The 15,711-nt window shown below is 35.5% G+C and overlaps 1 protein-coding gene across 8 annotated transcripts in view; it reads right to left on the reverse strand.

Annotated features, from left to right (window-relative positions):
- CADPS2 (calcium dependent secretion activator 2) overlaps positions 1-15,711 on the reverse strand; it is a 281,254-nt gene that overhangs the window by 10,709 nt on the left and 254,834 nt on the right. For all 8 annotated transcript variants that reach the window (XM_053942794.1, XM_053942793.1, XM_053942792.1 and 5 more), the window contains one exon: positions 10,758-10,865. In XM_053942794.1, coding sequence (XP_053798769.1) covers positions 10,758-10,865 — 108 coding nt within the window. The remainder of the gene's footprint in view (positions 1-10,757; positions 10,866-15,711) is intronic.

Here is a 15,711-nt window from a genome sequence, read left to right on the forward strand (position 1 = left end):
TTTTTTTTTTTTTTTTTTGTGCCATTACTCCAACCTCCTAGGAAGCTTAGAAAGCATTTTGTTTTTCTTAAGAACAAATACTTTAGTCTCTAGCCAGTTTCCTTTCTGCCTGTTTGAATGAAAGATTCCCACTGCCACTCCCAAAGCAATCAGAGGAAAGGAGCTCAACAGAAAAAGGAACCCAAACCTTGACGGAAAGACCTTGTTCAGAAAGACTTTTGACAACAAACAAGTGAACAGTTGTTGCATGGGATATTTTGATGATAAAAGGAAACAAAATTAATTTTCAGAAATCAATAACAAGAAGAAAAGAAAAACCATGGCTTATTTAAAAGCATATTAAGCATCTTTGAAATTCTTGATCAAAAAGGATATTATAGTTCTGAAAAACCAAAGAACATCTAATGTGTGAAAAGCTTATCTTTAAGAAGGAAAGTAATTTTTTTATATTTTTGGCTTCTAATTAGAAGATGGCTAGTTGCTATAGAACTGCTGCCAATTCACAAATATACACTTTTAATGCAAAATATACAATACTCATATTCCCCTGTATTTCATATTGGTTGTTAAACAGCAATTTACAATATTTATGCTACTTTATAATGTTTGTGACCTTCATTTTTTTTCCTGGCTTCTTCACATATGGCAGATAAGCTGGGAAACTGGAAGTTTGCAAAATTAGCCACATGTAACTTCCTTCCATATCTGGACATATGTAATGTTACTGTTTTGATTTTAAACAGTAGGTACTAGCATGATGCTCATGACTGAGAGACTAACAGTATAAACAGTTTCTCTGCTCTGGATATGCACTGCATCTGTGAACAAAACTTCCATAGGTTATTCTGGTGCTAAACTCTGTGGAGCAAACACTGTCAGTCTTGCTACACTGTGTTGTGTTGCAATTTGGGTATATCCACAAACATCCTCCAAGGCACAGAATAGGGAACATCACTTGAGTGACCCTGAAATGAAAGCCAGCTTCGATCCTCAAAATAAACAAATTAACATAATGAAAAATGACCAAGTTGTTACTCATTATAACACTTGCCTCTTGCCATCAGGCTCTAGTTTCAAAAGCCCTACAAATGTATCTAGTTGTACAAATGCTAAGCAGTCTTCCTAAGTGAATACCTAACATTATAGAATCATAGAATGGTTTGAGTTGGAAGGAACATGAAAGATAATTCTGTTCCAATCCTCCTGCCATAGGCAGGGATGCCACCCACCAGACCAAGGTGCTCAAGGTCCCATCCAACCTGACCTTCAACATTTTCAGGGATGGGGCATCTCCAACCTCTCTGGACAACTTGTTCCAAAGCCTCACTACCCTCCGAGTAAGTACTTTTTTTTCTAACATCTAATCTAAACCTACACTCTGTCAGTTTAAAACCACTGTCCCTTATTTTGTCACTACATACCCCCCTAAAAAGTCTCTCTCCTTTATGTAAGCCTCCTTATGGTACTGGAAGGCTGCTCTAAGGTCTCCCTGGAGCCTTCTCTTCTCCAGGCTGAACAACCCCAACTCTCCTAGCCTGTTTTCACAGAAGCGCTCCAGCCCTTGAATCATCTTTGTAGCCCTCAGTAAGGCTATAGGTCTGGGTTAACTCTGCCTGTAAGGTATACAAGCAAGACATCCATCTCTGCTTTAGTCCACTCATACAGAGCTCCCTGGGGACTTCTCACTCCCTGGAATGAGATATCATCAAAGGGACCACAGGAGACCTTCTGTTAGTTGCATTCCTCCCTTAACGTTAAGAATATTCTTCATCTCAGTATCAAAAGCAAGATAGGCTGAAACTGGGTCAGAATCTGTACTGTAGCTTTTACACTCACTTTAGTACTTTTTGTCCTAGAATCTTCTACTTAGGCTCCCTGCTCCCTGTGGAGTGAGGTCAAGTACATATTTTTATTACAGTATTTAAACCATCCGGAGTTCTTCTGAGTGAGTATGTACAGGCAGCTCATTTCCTTCCACCTCATCAATCTTGACTCATCCATTTACTCTTTATGTTATTGCAGTGCTGTGTGACAGAGCTGGATATAGCTGTGAAGCTGACAGGGAGATGCACACTGCTGCAGCTACTCCTCTCTTACACCACAGGAATTGGACATTACACTGGACTTCCCTAATGTGGACCACAGGTCCAGCCTCCTACCTCCCTCTTGCTTCTCTCCTCCCCCTTCTCTTCGAATGAAATGTCCCTGGACTGGGCAGGTGCCTGGTTTTCTCCTTTCCATCCCGGACCCTGTTGCCATGAACACTCTTTCAGCTATGTAAATTTTACAGCTGTGTTGGGGTGGTTTTTTTTGAGCTGATTTTTCTCTGCATTATTTTTACTTTTTTTCCTTGCTCTTTAAGTGCAGTATAATGCAAAAGAAAGTCAATGCAATGTAAATTAAGAAAATATACCTTGAAACACCTGAAAATTATTTAAAGAAAATCATCTCTATATAGTTCAACACTTCTGCACATTTAAATCAGCACTAAAACTTCAGATTGGACAGGTGAAGAAGCTCTTTCCACTGACAAATCTGTGTCAGAGCACCCTGCAGCATCCTTATCTATTCTGATTTGTAACATAGCAACCTCTTTCTGTTATGCCTGACTTGTTATAGTAAAACCAGATTATTCTTACAGTTTCTGGCACTATTTTCCTTGTAATGTGATCAACAATGTGGTTGTGTGCCTATTTGTGAACACTTATGAATAGTTTTGTTTTACTTTCCTTTTTCAACCAAGCTTGACCCAAATGAAATACAAGTATAAACATCAAACCTGCAAGTAAGGTTTGAGAAGCCACAAGGTTCTCCTGCTGTTTATACGTGTGTGAATTACAGTACATCAAGAAATCAATATTCCCTAGATGGTGCTTGTGCCTGGCACTTCATGGTGAACAAACATTAGGTAAGACAATACAAATGGTACAATCCTTATTGATTTCTCTTGACTGTGTAGAATGTGAAAGCTGCAGCCACAGTTAACACTCACTGACAGCCTTATCTGAAGTTTCAGTGCTATTTTATATTTTTATAGTTGTCCATGCTCAATTGATTCTATTAAGTTGCTAGACACATTTCAAGCCATCTAGATAAGAAGAAAAAGTGCAGTGCCTCGAATGAGATGCTGCTACTTTATGCCTAGCAGGATAAAAAGGTTAAAGGACTAAATTGGGCCTGGATGTTGGAAGGAGCTCTCTTTGATTAGATAGAATTGTTATTGTTTTTAGTGAATGGATATTGTGAGTGATGAATAGATCCATATAACTAAGTTAATAAATGAATGAACAGTATATATCAGAAATGCATATGAGGAAACTGTACTGGAAGCTCCCAGTATTATAGACCCTCCCCAAACAAACAAGCAAAAATCCCTTGTGGTTCTATTTGATTGAAAAACTTCTCTCAGAGAAAAAAAAAATCAGATGGGCTTTAAAATATTAAGTTTAGGATTTTTTTTTCTCCTCATTTTTCCTGTTGTGACTTGTAACACCCATTTAAAATTGCTTTTTAAGAGCAATTTATACACTGTTCTTTATTTCCTTTCTAAAAAAGTGAGCTTCTCACACAAGTCAGGGAACTTAGGCGGTAGGGCAGTATAAGGAATCCTGAATATCAGGCTATGAGTTTTAGTGCCCTAAAAATAATCTTCTATTTCCCTTTTATACCCAGAGAGCGCTTTTAGCAAGGTATCAGAATAACTATTTCATAGTTTCTTGCTTCCCAGCTGGAAAAATTTAATATGATTGAATTGGTGTGAAAAAGGTGTCAGACATCCATTCCACGAATACTAAATGCAGACTGGACTATGGGATATTTAATTTCTTGAGAAAATAATTTTTATATCTTTTTGGGTTGTGTGGTACACAACAAAATGGAAATTCAGGAATGAAGAACGGCATAACGAATGAAGACGTGAAAGCGTATCATATCAAAACCATATAAAATACAGTCATATTATGTCATTGTGTTTCTCTAGAGAAAACACTATCAGCTGCAGTATAAAACAGCTTACAAAGTGCTGAATATTCTGATCCTGAAGCAGGAAACTCTGAAGCACATGCTTTACTTTAAGTGTGTTGTGGTTGTACTGATTTCAACAATACTGAGCTTTGCTGCAGTCATAGCAGCATAATCAGCACCCTCCAAGAATGGGCACTCTTTTTCTCAACATAATCCAGAAAAAAAAAATCAAAGAAAACTACACTATATGAGAACAGATGGAGGTTACATTTTTCAGATTTCAAATGAACTTTTTTCTTTTATAGAAATTGCTACCTTGAAAAATGAGGCAAGTCTATTTGAAAATATCAGGAATAATTAGTGAACTTTAAAAAGAGTCTGAACAGTTAAGTTTGCAAGATGTTGCTTCCAGAAGCAACAGAAGAGTTTCCTATATTTGAGTATGTCAATATAACTCACTTTTTCAGTGACACTGCCTACAGTTTTCTTTAAAATTCTTTTACCAAAAAAGAAACAACTGTTTCAAAATGACAAAAAATTCTGTTAGATCATGAGACAACTACAGAGTAGTTTTCATATCATGAGCTTTCTATTTCCCCTATTAAATAAGAGACGTAATTAAAGATGAGTTAAGACTTTGGTGAAAATCTAAAGAGCATCGGCAAATCTGAGCACTGCTCAGCTTTTCAATTGCTTTTCTACTTCTCGGTTCTTTTAAATGGTTTTCTATGGCAGGAACATTTTTCTTAATTAGTCACAGCTAATTACTGTTCTGGCATAGACAAGTAATCAGAAATGTCAGAGCTGCAAGGCTACATCTCCCTAATCCTTTGATAATAATTTAGCCTCCTGGGAGGGCCTCAAGCTGCGGTAAGTAGTGGCTGACAATAAGGCAAAATTAGGTGGGCAGCAGACCATTAGGATAGAAAAATAAAAAGCACTACCAAATCCTGCTGAGCACCATCAGGCAACTAACTACACTGCCAGATGAGGTGCCTGTTTAAGCCTGTGTTGTTAATTAGCTGATTCTACCAGACCTGCCACATATGTCCAGGTGCATCATGCAAAGATGTGTATTTCTGGGTTTGAGCCAAAGGACAATTTTGCACTGTGATCAAATTTCAAGAATCTGAGAAAGAAGCCCACATATTTCTTGAAGATTACTCTGAGTTATCAAAGAAATAAGAAGATCAACAAGCTACAATCCATTTTTGTTGAGTATTTTTTTAAGTAATTAGGCACGGTCCTCTCATGTTTCTCAGAGGTTAATACAAACACAGCTTTTGATTCAAATGTGGCCTTTAACCAAGTAGACCTTTTGTCAAATCACACACTTGCAAATAATTAAATAACAACAAAAGTGAAGATTACTTATTAAAATTAGCGTGACAGGAAGTAATTTGAGAATAAGAAAAAAAATCACAATTGAAATTTTCTAGAAAAACATTGTTGAATGCTAAATACCACAAAAATAGTGCTTTTGAGGTAGACATAAGCAACACAAGGAGCTGGTACTACTGAAAACTCAATTTAAATTAAGTGTTCCCCTTAGCTGTGTAACACGACGATTTGCACATTTATAAGCACTTTTTTTGTAATAGGTCAGAAAACCTATAGAAATTAGGCAATTGAGTAAAGCATTTGGCAAACAGAATGAATAGCAAACAGAAATTAGTCAGATGAGTACTTCATATCTCCATTTAGCCATTGAGCAGAGCACATATCATAATAACCTTTGAAGAATAATTAACACCTCAAATAATTTCAAGTACATCATTGAACTTGAATTGTCCATCCCTGCTACTAATGGAAAACTAAAATAATGGTTGGAATATGGGAACACCACTAGCATTTAATAAACATTCCAGACAAAATACAAGCAGTTTTTCAACATAACAACAATATCACATTACATCTCAACCTTTGAAATACAAAAGCCAAAACCAGCTATGTATCTGGAGTGCTTAAGCTTTTAAACTGCTTACGAAGACGTTCAGTCTTTCTGTACTCCAAAGACAGTTGTATGAGTTTCCTCCCACAAGTCTTACACAGCTTGTTGAATTGCTACCATGCACGAGGCCACAGCCTCCAGGAAGTCCTCCCACATGGGCAGTCCCTGCAAAGTCAGCAGGAATCTGCATCACTTCACAGCAGTTTAGCACCCTGAGGAGATGGGCAACATCTGCTCACAGGTGCCATCTCGTACAAGATAACTATGGGCACCACTTTGCCAGTGCTCACCTTTCCAGAATGTGCACTCTGGCTATTTTACGTGTTTATGGTACACTTGGGAAGAGGTTTCCCAGAAATGATAGCCTAAAATATTGGAAATCTTTTCAGTTGTATCAATGGTTGAACACTGATGCATTAAAGCTGTTCTCTGACACCATTCTTTATTTCTCAGAGCAGCAATCACTTATTGCATAAAGATTTCACTGCACATATAGTCTTCATAAAACTGTAATCATACATCTGTTTACACCATAAGTTTTCCACAACAGACACAAATATAACCTGTTAGATAAGGCTCTCAATGGCAAATACACCAAGAAGGAATCTGAAGCAAAAATGTCTGGACTGATTTTTTTTGAATATCCATACTTCACATGCAATTCACAGGTAAAAGAAAGTGAGAATCTACCCAGGTGGCACTTAGGGACTAGACATTACTACAGAAAGTAAGTATTGCATCGATGTTTTAACAGAGCTGTATGCAAAATTTAAAAAATGCTTTTCCAAGAGGTTTGTCAATAAAATCCAATTTTGTTTAAAGAAAATAGTTTTTAGTTTACAAGTCTGATGTATTTTAAAATGCTCAGGAGATCGAGATTTATTAGTTCCATCTTAAAAATTCTGGTAGAAACATGAATCTAAGACTAGACAATGGAAATAACCTGGCATGTTTATGGACACAGCACTGCACTTATTAAAGTTAATGGTAAAAGGCCTATTGATTTTGAAAAGGTAAAACCAGATCTCACGGGAATTTCATAGTTGGATATTTTTAAAATCTGGTAGTTTTGTGATCAGATACACAGCACTGTTTTTTGATAGGCAGCACAGATGCTCTTACATTATCCATGAAACGGATTGTCTTTATAAATAAGAGAGGCGTTAATAATAATTAGTAATATTCTCTATTTATTCTAAGTTTGTGTAACTATATTCTAAATATTTAATTTCTCCATTCACCAACTTGATTTACTGTCTTTTCTGAAAGCAAGTATTTTAAAAACTATTTACAAGAAAACAAAACTAAAGTAATATACTTTTTCGAAAACATTAACCCAGAGCCACTGCAGAGCTTAATCATATACAATAGATTATAAACGTTTCAAGTGCTCTTTAAGAAATGTAATGTTAAAAACAAATAAACACTACTCTACATCCCTCTCATGCCCTCAACTCTAAGCTGTTACTGCATAAGAGTAGGAGATAAATGTCCTGAATCCCTGTGACAGAGGGAATTTGACAAGCAAAATTCTCAGCTGATTTTAGGAAGATCATTTCCATACTGCGAAGGAAGGCAAAAATTCCCATGTCTTTGATAAACTGACCAAGTGAAAAATCTTTGTGACTTCAAACCTGGCGACTAGTTTTGAGAACAGGAAGGCAGCACACTGACCTGGGAGAGACCAATGCTACCAGGAGCACCTGAACATATTACTCTGCCTGCTGTCTATAGTCCTTCTGGAGGAGGTAATAATGAAATGTATCCAGAAGCTAAGTTTATCAGTGGAAAGGAAAGATAAAAAAATCCACCTTGGTTCTGCTGCATAATCAGCAGATGTAGTGAAGCACAAGATTTAAATAATTTAAAAATGGTGTAGAAAAAGGTGTAGCTCAGTCTTTTTCCAAAGTTACTGGAGATTTGAACCTCTTTCACATTTAAGGATTGTATCACAAGCTGAAGTTCCATTCTCCTTATTTTCATATTTTTGTATAGCAGGGCACTGCTTTTATAGGCTTACCAAACACTGCCAAAAACGCCACGTATTTATTTGTCTTCTCTCCAGTTTGAAACTACTCAGGTAGATTAAAAATGTTACAACTCCTAGCTTTAACATATTGTGACTCACTGGTAGGCATTTGTACTTGTATCAACATTATTCTTAAATTCAAATAATCTTTGTTATGCACATAACTTGTGCGATAGACATGCTGTTCACTTGGTCACTGTAATAGCTATTAGCATATAGCAGCTCTGGATCAAGTCAGTGATATCTGGACATAAACAGTTCGCAATTATACATTTTTGTGGGGTTAAAATAGTGTCTCAGGCCTGATCTTATCTGTATTTATAACTAAGACCTCTAGCACAGAGAAAAGTCAGGTTTTTTGTTATTCTGGATGAGGTATTTCCCTGGCTGAAGCACAGGAAAGTATACTTTTCCTCTTTCACTATGCTGATGATTACTTGGCTGATACTAATTCAATGTGTTTTAAGAGGAAAGAAACTGTGATCTACAGCTCTAGCCAGTCCAACGGCTTTACATAAAAAAGTGAATATATTTTATTCTTTCTACTGAAATATAACTTGATAGATTTGAATTTATACAAAGAGTACCTAGGTTTTCTAAAGCAATAATTTAAACAAACTGTTCAAAAATAATTTCCAAAATCTTGCTCAGTCAAAATGTTCTAAATTTGAATTAATGTCAGGAAAGGCAAATTAACAGAGTGAGATAACTTTGTTTTACATTTCTGCATGCTATGAGCTTCCGTATTTGTTAATGCTTTTTTAGTGCTGCATCTGTCCAATCAATATCTCCCAGTAACATGATGCTACATAGAAATGTGATACCAGCATGTAGAAAGAAAAATAGACACAGATAGATATCTGATACAAAAAAATACACATTATGTATATATTTTTTCTTTTCTGGGACAAGCATTGGTCACAGCAGCATACAATATATACTACTGAGTGAAAGGGGACAGAAATGGGTTTGCAGACTCAAAGGCAAGTGCTGTATCAGAACTTGTGTCCATACAGGAGAAATTCCTGAAATGAAATTCAGGAGAGGTCCTGAAGCCATGTTAAAGCCCTACTGAAGCCCTGCCCCTGTGTCAGTGGTAAGCCAAAATCATGTCAGGAACTGTGTGGGTGACTTAACAGTGTGGAGGATCCCTTGACAGTTCTCAGGCTATGCCCAGGCCTTGGCCAGTGCCCCACGTTGACAGTCTGAAAATCAGTCCCATCCCACGACATCAAAAAAGTCCATGTGCTCTCTCCAGTAAGAGTTGGACTTGGCCTTAGGCAGATAATTTATTAACATTCAGGAAATGACAACATAAGCAAAATTAACTCCAAAGAAAAACAAAAAAATAGAAACTTGAAAATGAAACATATGCTTGCAGATTCATTGCAAAAGCAAACTGAAGCAGAAGTTGCTAATACGGTTTTAGTACTTTGTGAAGGTGCCAGCTGGATGGATGATAATTTTTCTACCCCTGCAGGGCATCAAAGCTTTTATAAAATCATTCTTTTCACACATATTAGCACTTAGCTTATTAAAACAGATGATACTTTTTTTTTTTGTTTGTTTTATAAAGATGCCTGGGAGTGTCTGGAAATATAAAATCTGAGAGTTAAGTCTTATTTTGACCACCCAGCCTAACAAACAATAAACACTGACATGACATACCATGGCTGAGAGTCTGTGTTATGGGACCTTCTGTGACTGCCACAACTGTGGTGTCACAGTAAAGGCTGTGAATTGCTGTTATGAAAACATTTGCTGTAACTTGCATAATTAAATTAAACTGCCAGCAAAGCTTTCTAAAATACTTAGGAGATGACACAAATAAATACATTTCAAAGTCTATATTACATTCCAGAACTAGTTTTGTAATAAATTCCATTTCACAGTGCTAGAGATGACTTCTTTTCCTGTTCAAATTCCTATGTAATTGTGAGAGAGATAATTGTCACGTAAACTGATCCCAGCTTATAGTTAAATAGCTTTTATTTTACATTTATTTAACATGTGTAGTGCTTTAAATTTATGCAGAAGATACTATTTCAGCTGCCTACAGCTTCTCCTTCAGCTAATTAAGGACATACTAGACATAAATTAGTAGTCAGAACTTGAATTAACTGAAATGTGATCATTTCTAACAAAACAATGAGGAATCAGGGCAAAGGAATGAATGGAAGAAGGCTGCAGAAGTTATTATCAAAGCTGAGGAAAATTATTGCGTGCACCTTGAGGATAAGGATTACTCTGAACTTGCAGAAGTCAGATTAGAAATTTGGAAATGAGTTTGAAAATTCAATAAATGTTTATAGAAGTCAAGAAATTAGAAGTCTTAAACTGGAAATTCATAAAACAAAATTCTAAAAGTCATTCCAGAGAAGTACCAGCCAAACCCACAGATATACCTGGCATCTGTATACTCTTTCTGTATATAAGCACTTCTCTATATGTAGAAGTTCTTAATTTAGTGAAATTTGGTCTGCAATTGAATCCACAAACTACACCAATTCAATCCTCTCCATTAACAAACTAAAAATCAAAAGATGGAATATAATTGGACTTCTCACAGTGGAAAAATTACTATTTCAAATAATAACGTTTTACCAATTTTATTTGTCTTCTAGCACTTAAAAGTTTCACACAGAAAATAAAGATAGGCCACACTTGACACCTGAAGCTTGTAAATAATGAACAAGAGAAAAAATTAGCAAGAGAGAAGAATATCTAAACAGCTTGCTGAACACCATCAAAGTCCAGCTTATCCCTTCTGATGTAGTAGTGATACCAGCAAACTTTGCAAGGCTAGCTACTTACATCAAATAACTTCTCTATGTACATTTCCTCATTGACCTTTTCTCGAAGGATATCCTGGTTTTGCCGAACAAACATAATGTAGGTGTCTGCTAGATCCATTCCTGGTTTCTGTGAAGAAAACAAGTGAGGGGAGGAAGTAATGAGAAGAGAAAGACAAACCCCTCAACAACTGAGACTTAAAAGAAGTTAAGCATAATGAAAAAAAAAGTTCAATATTCATACATGTACAAATTGTATTAACAAAACCTGCTGTGAATTCTGGGTTTGTTAACTTGTTCAGGAGGTTTCGCTATCAATGTAGTTCTACATGTTTTAATTTATGGAAGCTCTGAGTCACAAATCTACATTGCCATATGCAGTTGAATCAAGTCTTGGCTCTGGCAACATCAATGCCAAAATTGGACATCTTCCCCTGTTTTTGATAGTGAGGCTTTCCATAGATAGCCACTCCAGCCCGAGTGTGGAGATCCAAAGCCTGCAACTTGCCTTTTACTGGCAGCGTATGCAGAGCTGCTAAGGAGTTCACTTTTTTTCTGACAGGAACCAAGAATGCGCACAGGCACTATGGGAAGTCTTCTGCAAATGCTCTCTATGTGAGCAAGCTTGTAAAAATATTACTTACTCCCAAACAATAGTTTATAATGTTCCTGGCATGCAAAAGAATGCTAATTTTATAATACTTCATAGTATTAGTTTTATAGTATTACAGTATATAGTATAGTATTATAGTTTTAACATAGGCCTTAACATTTGTAGAGGATCCAGATTTTGCTAAGACTCCACACAGAATAATTAATAGTTCTAAGGAAGGAGGACAAAACCAGTTATACCCAGTCCCTGAATTCCCAAGCATAAGACATGTCTATTTCTCAGAAACTGTTATTGTCTGAAAATAGGATATGAACAACATGGTAAAATATTTAGCATATATTTAAAACCTGTATGCATGAACATGCTCATATATTTAAAATATTAACCTATCATTTCATATTAAGGCTTCCTTTCTAGTCTGCAAGTGAATATTCAAATTTAATTTTTTCTTATTTCTTATTATCTTTTATGTAATATTTTGTAATTTATATGAACACAAGAGGGAAGGAGAGGTGCAACATGTCCATACTAAAACTTGTCCAGAAACTGCTGTCATGCTAGTACAGTAACAGGATGATAGCATTCTTTCATCAAAGCCGCAGTGAGTGAAACCTCCTGGCTTATGAGGTTCAACACTTTTTACCCTGAATCTACCACCGACATATAGAGGAATATGTTCCAAAAAAATTAGACATTTTCTTTTTCATTTATACATGTACATATATGGCAGTTTCATTTTTTAAAAGTAACCGTTAAATGTGGAATGATGGCCAGCTTTCATGCTTGTAGCATCTCCAAAACTCAGAGTGAAAAACTGAAATATCTCCTACATTTGGATTGGTCATTCCAGAGGCAATAAAGCTCATTGCAAACTCATCCCTTCTATATATGCTTGGATGAAACTCTTAAGAGGAAAGGAGGACCATTGATATTTATATCTGCATCACACACCTAAATCCTAAGCATAGGTTAAAAAATCTAAGACTTCAATAGACAAAATATTCTCTGTTGAAAACCTGATTGACAGAAATCAATAGATCTCCTTCATAAAAAAGTACCTTCACTAAAATGTGATAGAAATGCTTAAGACAAATCACAAAGTGAAGCAGATTTAAAACAGAAATCTCCATATTTTACCTTAGCATACTCATTTTGATGGCACAAGAGAATACAATCAGTGTTGAAACCTTATGAACTTTCTAAAACCTGATACAGAATTTATAGGAATTGGACCAGAGTTAACTTGGAGGAATAATGGAAAAATATTTTGAAATATTTGGATATTTTGAAATCTCCAGAGATGGGTGAAGGAGATAATCTAGTAAATGAAAGGCTGATTATAGTTCTTGAAGATATGCATTCAAGTGTATGTTCAAGTGGAAGATTCATTAATCTTCCACTGAATTCTAAAACCTAGTGGTTCTGCAATTAATACAATATTTTCTTTTACTAAGATCAGTAAAAAACTGTTCGTCTTGCAGACAGCCAAAGCAAAAAAAGAAATATTTCCCATCAGTATTAACTCCCTTATCTTTGAGATGTTTACCTAGTCTTGAATATGTGACATATGGGAATTTCACACCTAGTGAATATATTTTCATGTAGCTTGTGGCACAGGGGTGTAATCATTAAAAGAATATACACAAGTAAGAGTAACTGCAACAGCTGGTGACATTTACCAATTAGAATTACAGTTCTTTTAAACACTTCATCCTTCTTAATGTGCGCAGGATAATTATCTTTGAAATTGCTGTGGAAAAAAAATTAATTTTCCTTTTAAACAGTGTCTGACTACAGTAGAAGTAAGTCTGAGTAAGGCAGATTATCAATACTCTGAAGTATGTCTGTTTTAAACCTCACCAAAATCACTGAAGTTTAATCATCTTTGCTCATGGTGGGCAAAGTACACATTAAACACTGAATGAACCAACAGTACATCAAATTCTTCGTTATCTCTTCATATTGCATGAATTGAATTTATTTGTTTTCTTTAATTTGAATTGAAATCGAATTTATTTTCTTTAAATTGAATTTATTTGTTTTCTTCAAACATGGGGAAAAAGAAAAGAAAACTATTATAAGAATCAAAATAGCTTTAATGCTGTATACTTCATGTTTTAACTTTTTTTATAGGGACTATGTAATATTTGGAAACCTCTGATAACACTATTCTCTATTGATCTGTTTTAAATTATTAAGCATCAGAAAAAACCCAAGTTAATACAGAATTAAACAAACAAACAACAACTTAGAAGTTTCATGTACCTTATAAAACAAACAAATAGAAACTGAGATATATTTTAAATAGCTGTCACAGGGGGCATTTAATTGAAAAGACTAAAGCATTCCAGTCTCCACATCCATACTCAAAAAAAAAAAATCTTCTCAGAATCTCTGGCAGAATATCTGCTGAAGTTAATGAGAGTTATTTGCACATCTTTTGAAGAAAAATTTAATCTGGTATGTTATCCAGGTAAGTATAAAAAAATATTGTCTGAAAGTTTCCCCAAGAAAAAAGGTGGGTTTTTTTTATGATAGATAGAAAGTTATTGTAAGTTTGTTTTATTCAGAACAGCAGACAAGCTGTTTTGCCTATCTGAAAATGAAAGAGAACCAGACAAAGAGATGAATAGAGAAACTGGAAACACAAAGACATCAAATAAAATACCAGGAAATTAAGAGTTGTAAATAGGGTTACTTTGTCGCTGGTTACACAAGTAACTGAATACACTGGTGAGTGAATGAGTTTAAACAAGGGTGTAGGCTTCAGCACATTCTTTTTTAGGGTTAATCACTAGTTAACCTGGCAAGATGAACATGCTGTTTGGGGAAAAAAAAATTAAAAATCCTTGTTAATTATATATTGCAAGTGCTTTTACTTCCTGCTGCTGCACCTAATCCCACAGGTGCAGGTTGTCTCCTACTATTCACTGGTAGGTGGGTCCTGACCGCCAGGCACTTTTTCACAGCAATAAATTCAGATAAAGAAGAAACAGCCTTATTTTCCCCATTTGAACAGGAACACAGTATTATACTGTCTATTTAACATGGAGGCAAATGTTAAAATACATTATTAGTTTCCAAGATGTTGTAGAAGCTGTTTTATGATTGATGTGCATGGCTCCCACTGGCAATATCTGCCTGAAGCACCTAGTGAAAAGTAATGCTGCATTGCCTTGATTTCCAGGAATTCAAATATTTTGCTGCTAAAAGATTGCAGTGGGTTTAATGCTGCCACTAATATTAGGCATTTTCCTACAGGTGAGGTACACCTAAGTTTCTGAACAGCATTTTGCAATGCAACAGTTTGGCATAAATCTCAGTGAAAATCATGTACATTTTTAATACTTGAGTTATGTTTATTCTCACTTTGGCATTTGTCACACAACATTTCTTAGTATCAGAGAGTATTAAATGTACTTCTATTGCCAAAAAAACAAGAAACCAGCCTGAACCCACTACACTGAAACCAGTGTAACCGAGTTGCTTTCCTGGCAAGGCATTAATGTTTCAAAGATGAGAACAGATGTTAGAGACTAACTATACAATAACAAAATCCATCCAGTTTTGTGTTTGCTCTCCTCTCCACCTCTTTCCCCTCCCCTGAATCCTGGAGGGAGTAATTTTAAATACAGCATGGTTGTGACAATGCAATGAAAAGGAGAGATGAGCTGGAGGGGGCTATTGTGAGGAACACAGGAGCTCCTTATTCAGTGCCACCACAAAATGAAAGAGCATTTTGGAAAATTTCACTGCCAGAAAGTTCTTCTCTAAATACTGCAAGGCTCATCATTGGGCTATGGAATTACAAAATTAAAATATCATTAAAATACTTTTGAAATAAAAACTACTTGTATCCATGGCTAGATCATCATCACCATCATTTCTTAGAAAATTAAATACATAAGCCAGGGAGGAAGGTGCACCATTTGCATAATCAATCTATTATAAAGGTGACATTTTAATTTCACATGGTTATAAAAGTAATTGTTTTGTTTAAATGAAAAAATGCAATGCATTTTCTCTCTCTTGAAAACATCTTCTTTAAAAGAAACAGCAACTTTGGCAAAGAGGAAATGTGTCTACTTTGAGAAGTCTCATGGAAAATTTAAACTGATTCTGCAAGCATTTGGACAAACACCTTTTCATGTACATATAGTTTCATTGCATTCATGGGGAAACACAGGCATGCAAATGTCTGCACCAGGATTTTGATTCTTAGTGCAAAAGGTCTTGAAACCACTAAAGCCCCTATGACAAAATTTGGTATTAAAATATGCTATTTTTCCTCCATAAAGTTATATTTTTCTATGCTATATTAGCTTTCCTACTGATCAGTAGTCATCCTTCTGATTGCCAGTAT

This window comes from Vidua chalybeata, chromosome 5 (genome assembly GCF_026979565.1).
Source record: "Vidua chalybeata isolate OUT-0048 chromosome 5, bVidCha1 merged haplotype, whole genome shotgun sequence".
NCBI lineage: Eukaryota > Metazoa > Chordata > Aves > Passeriformes > Viduidae > Vidua > Vidua chalybeata.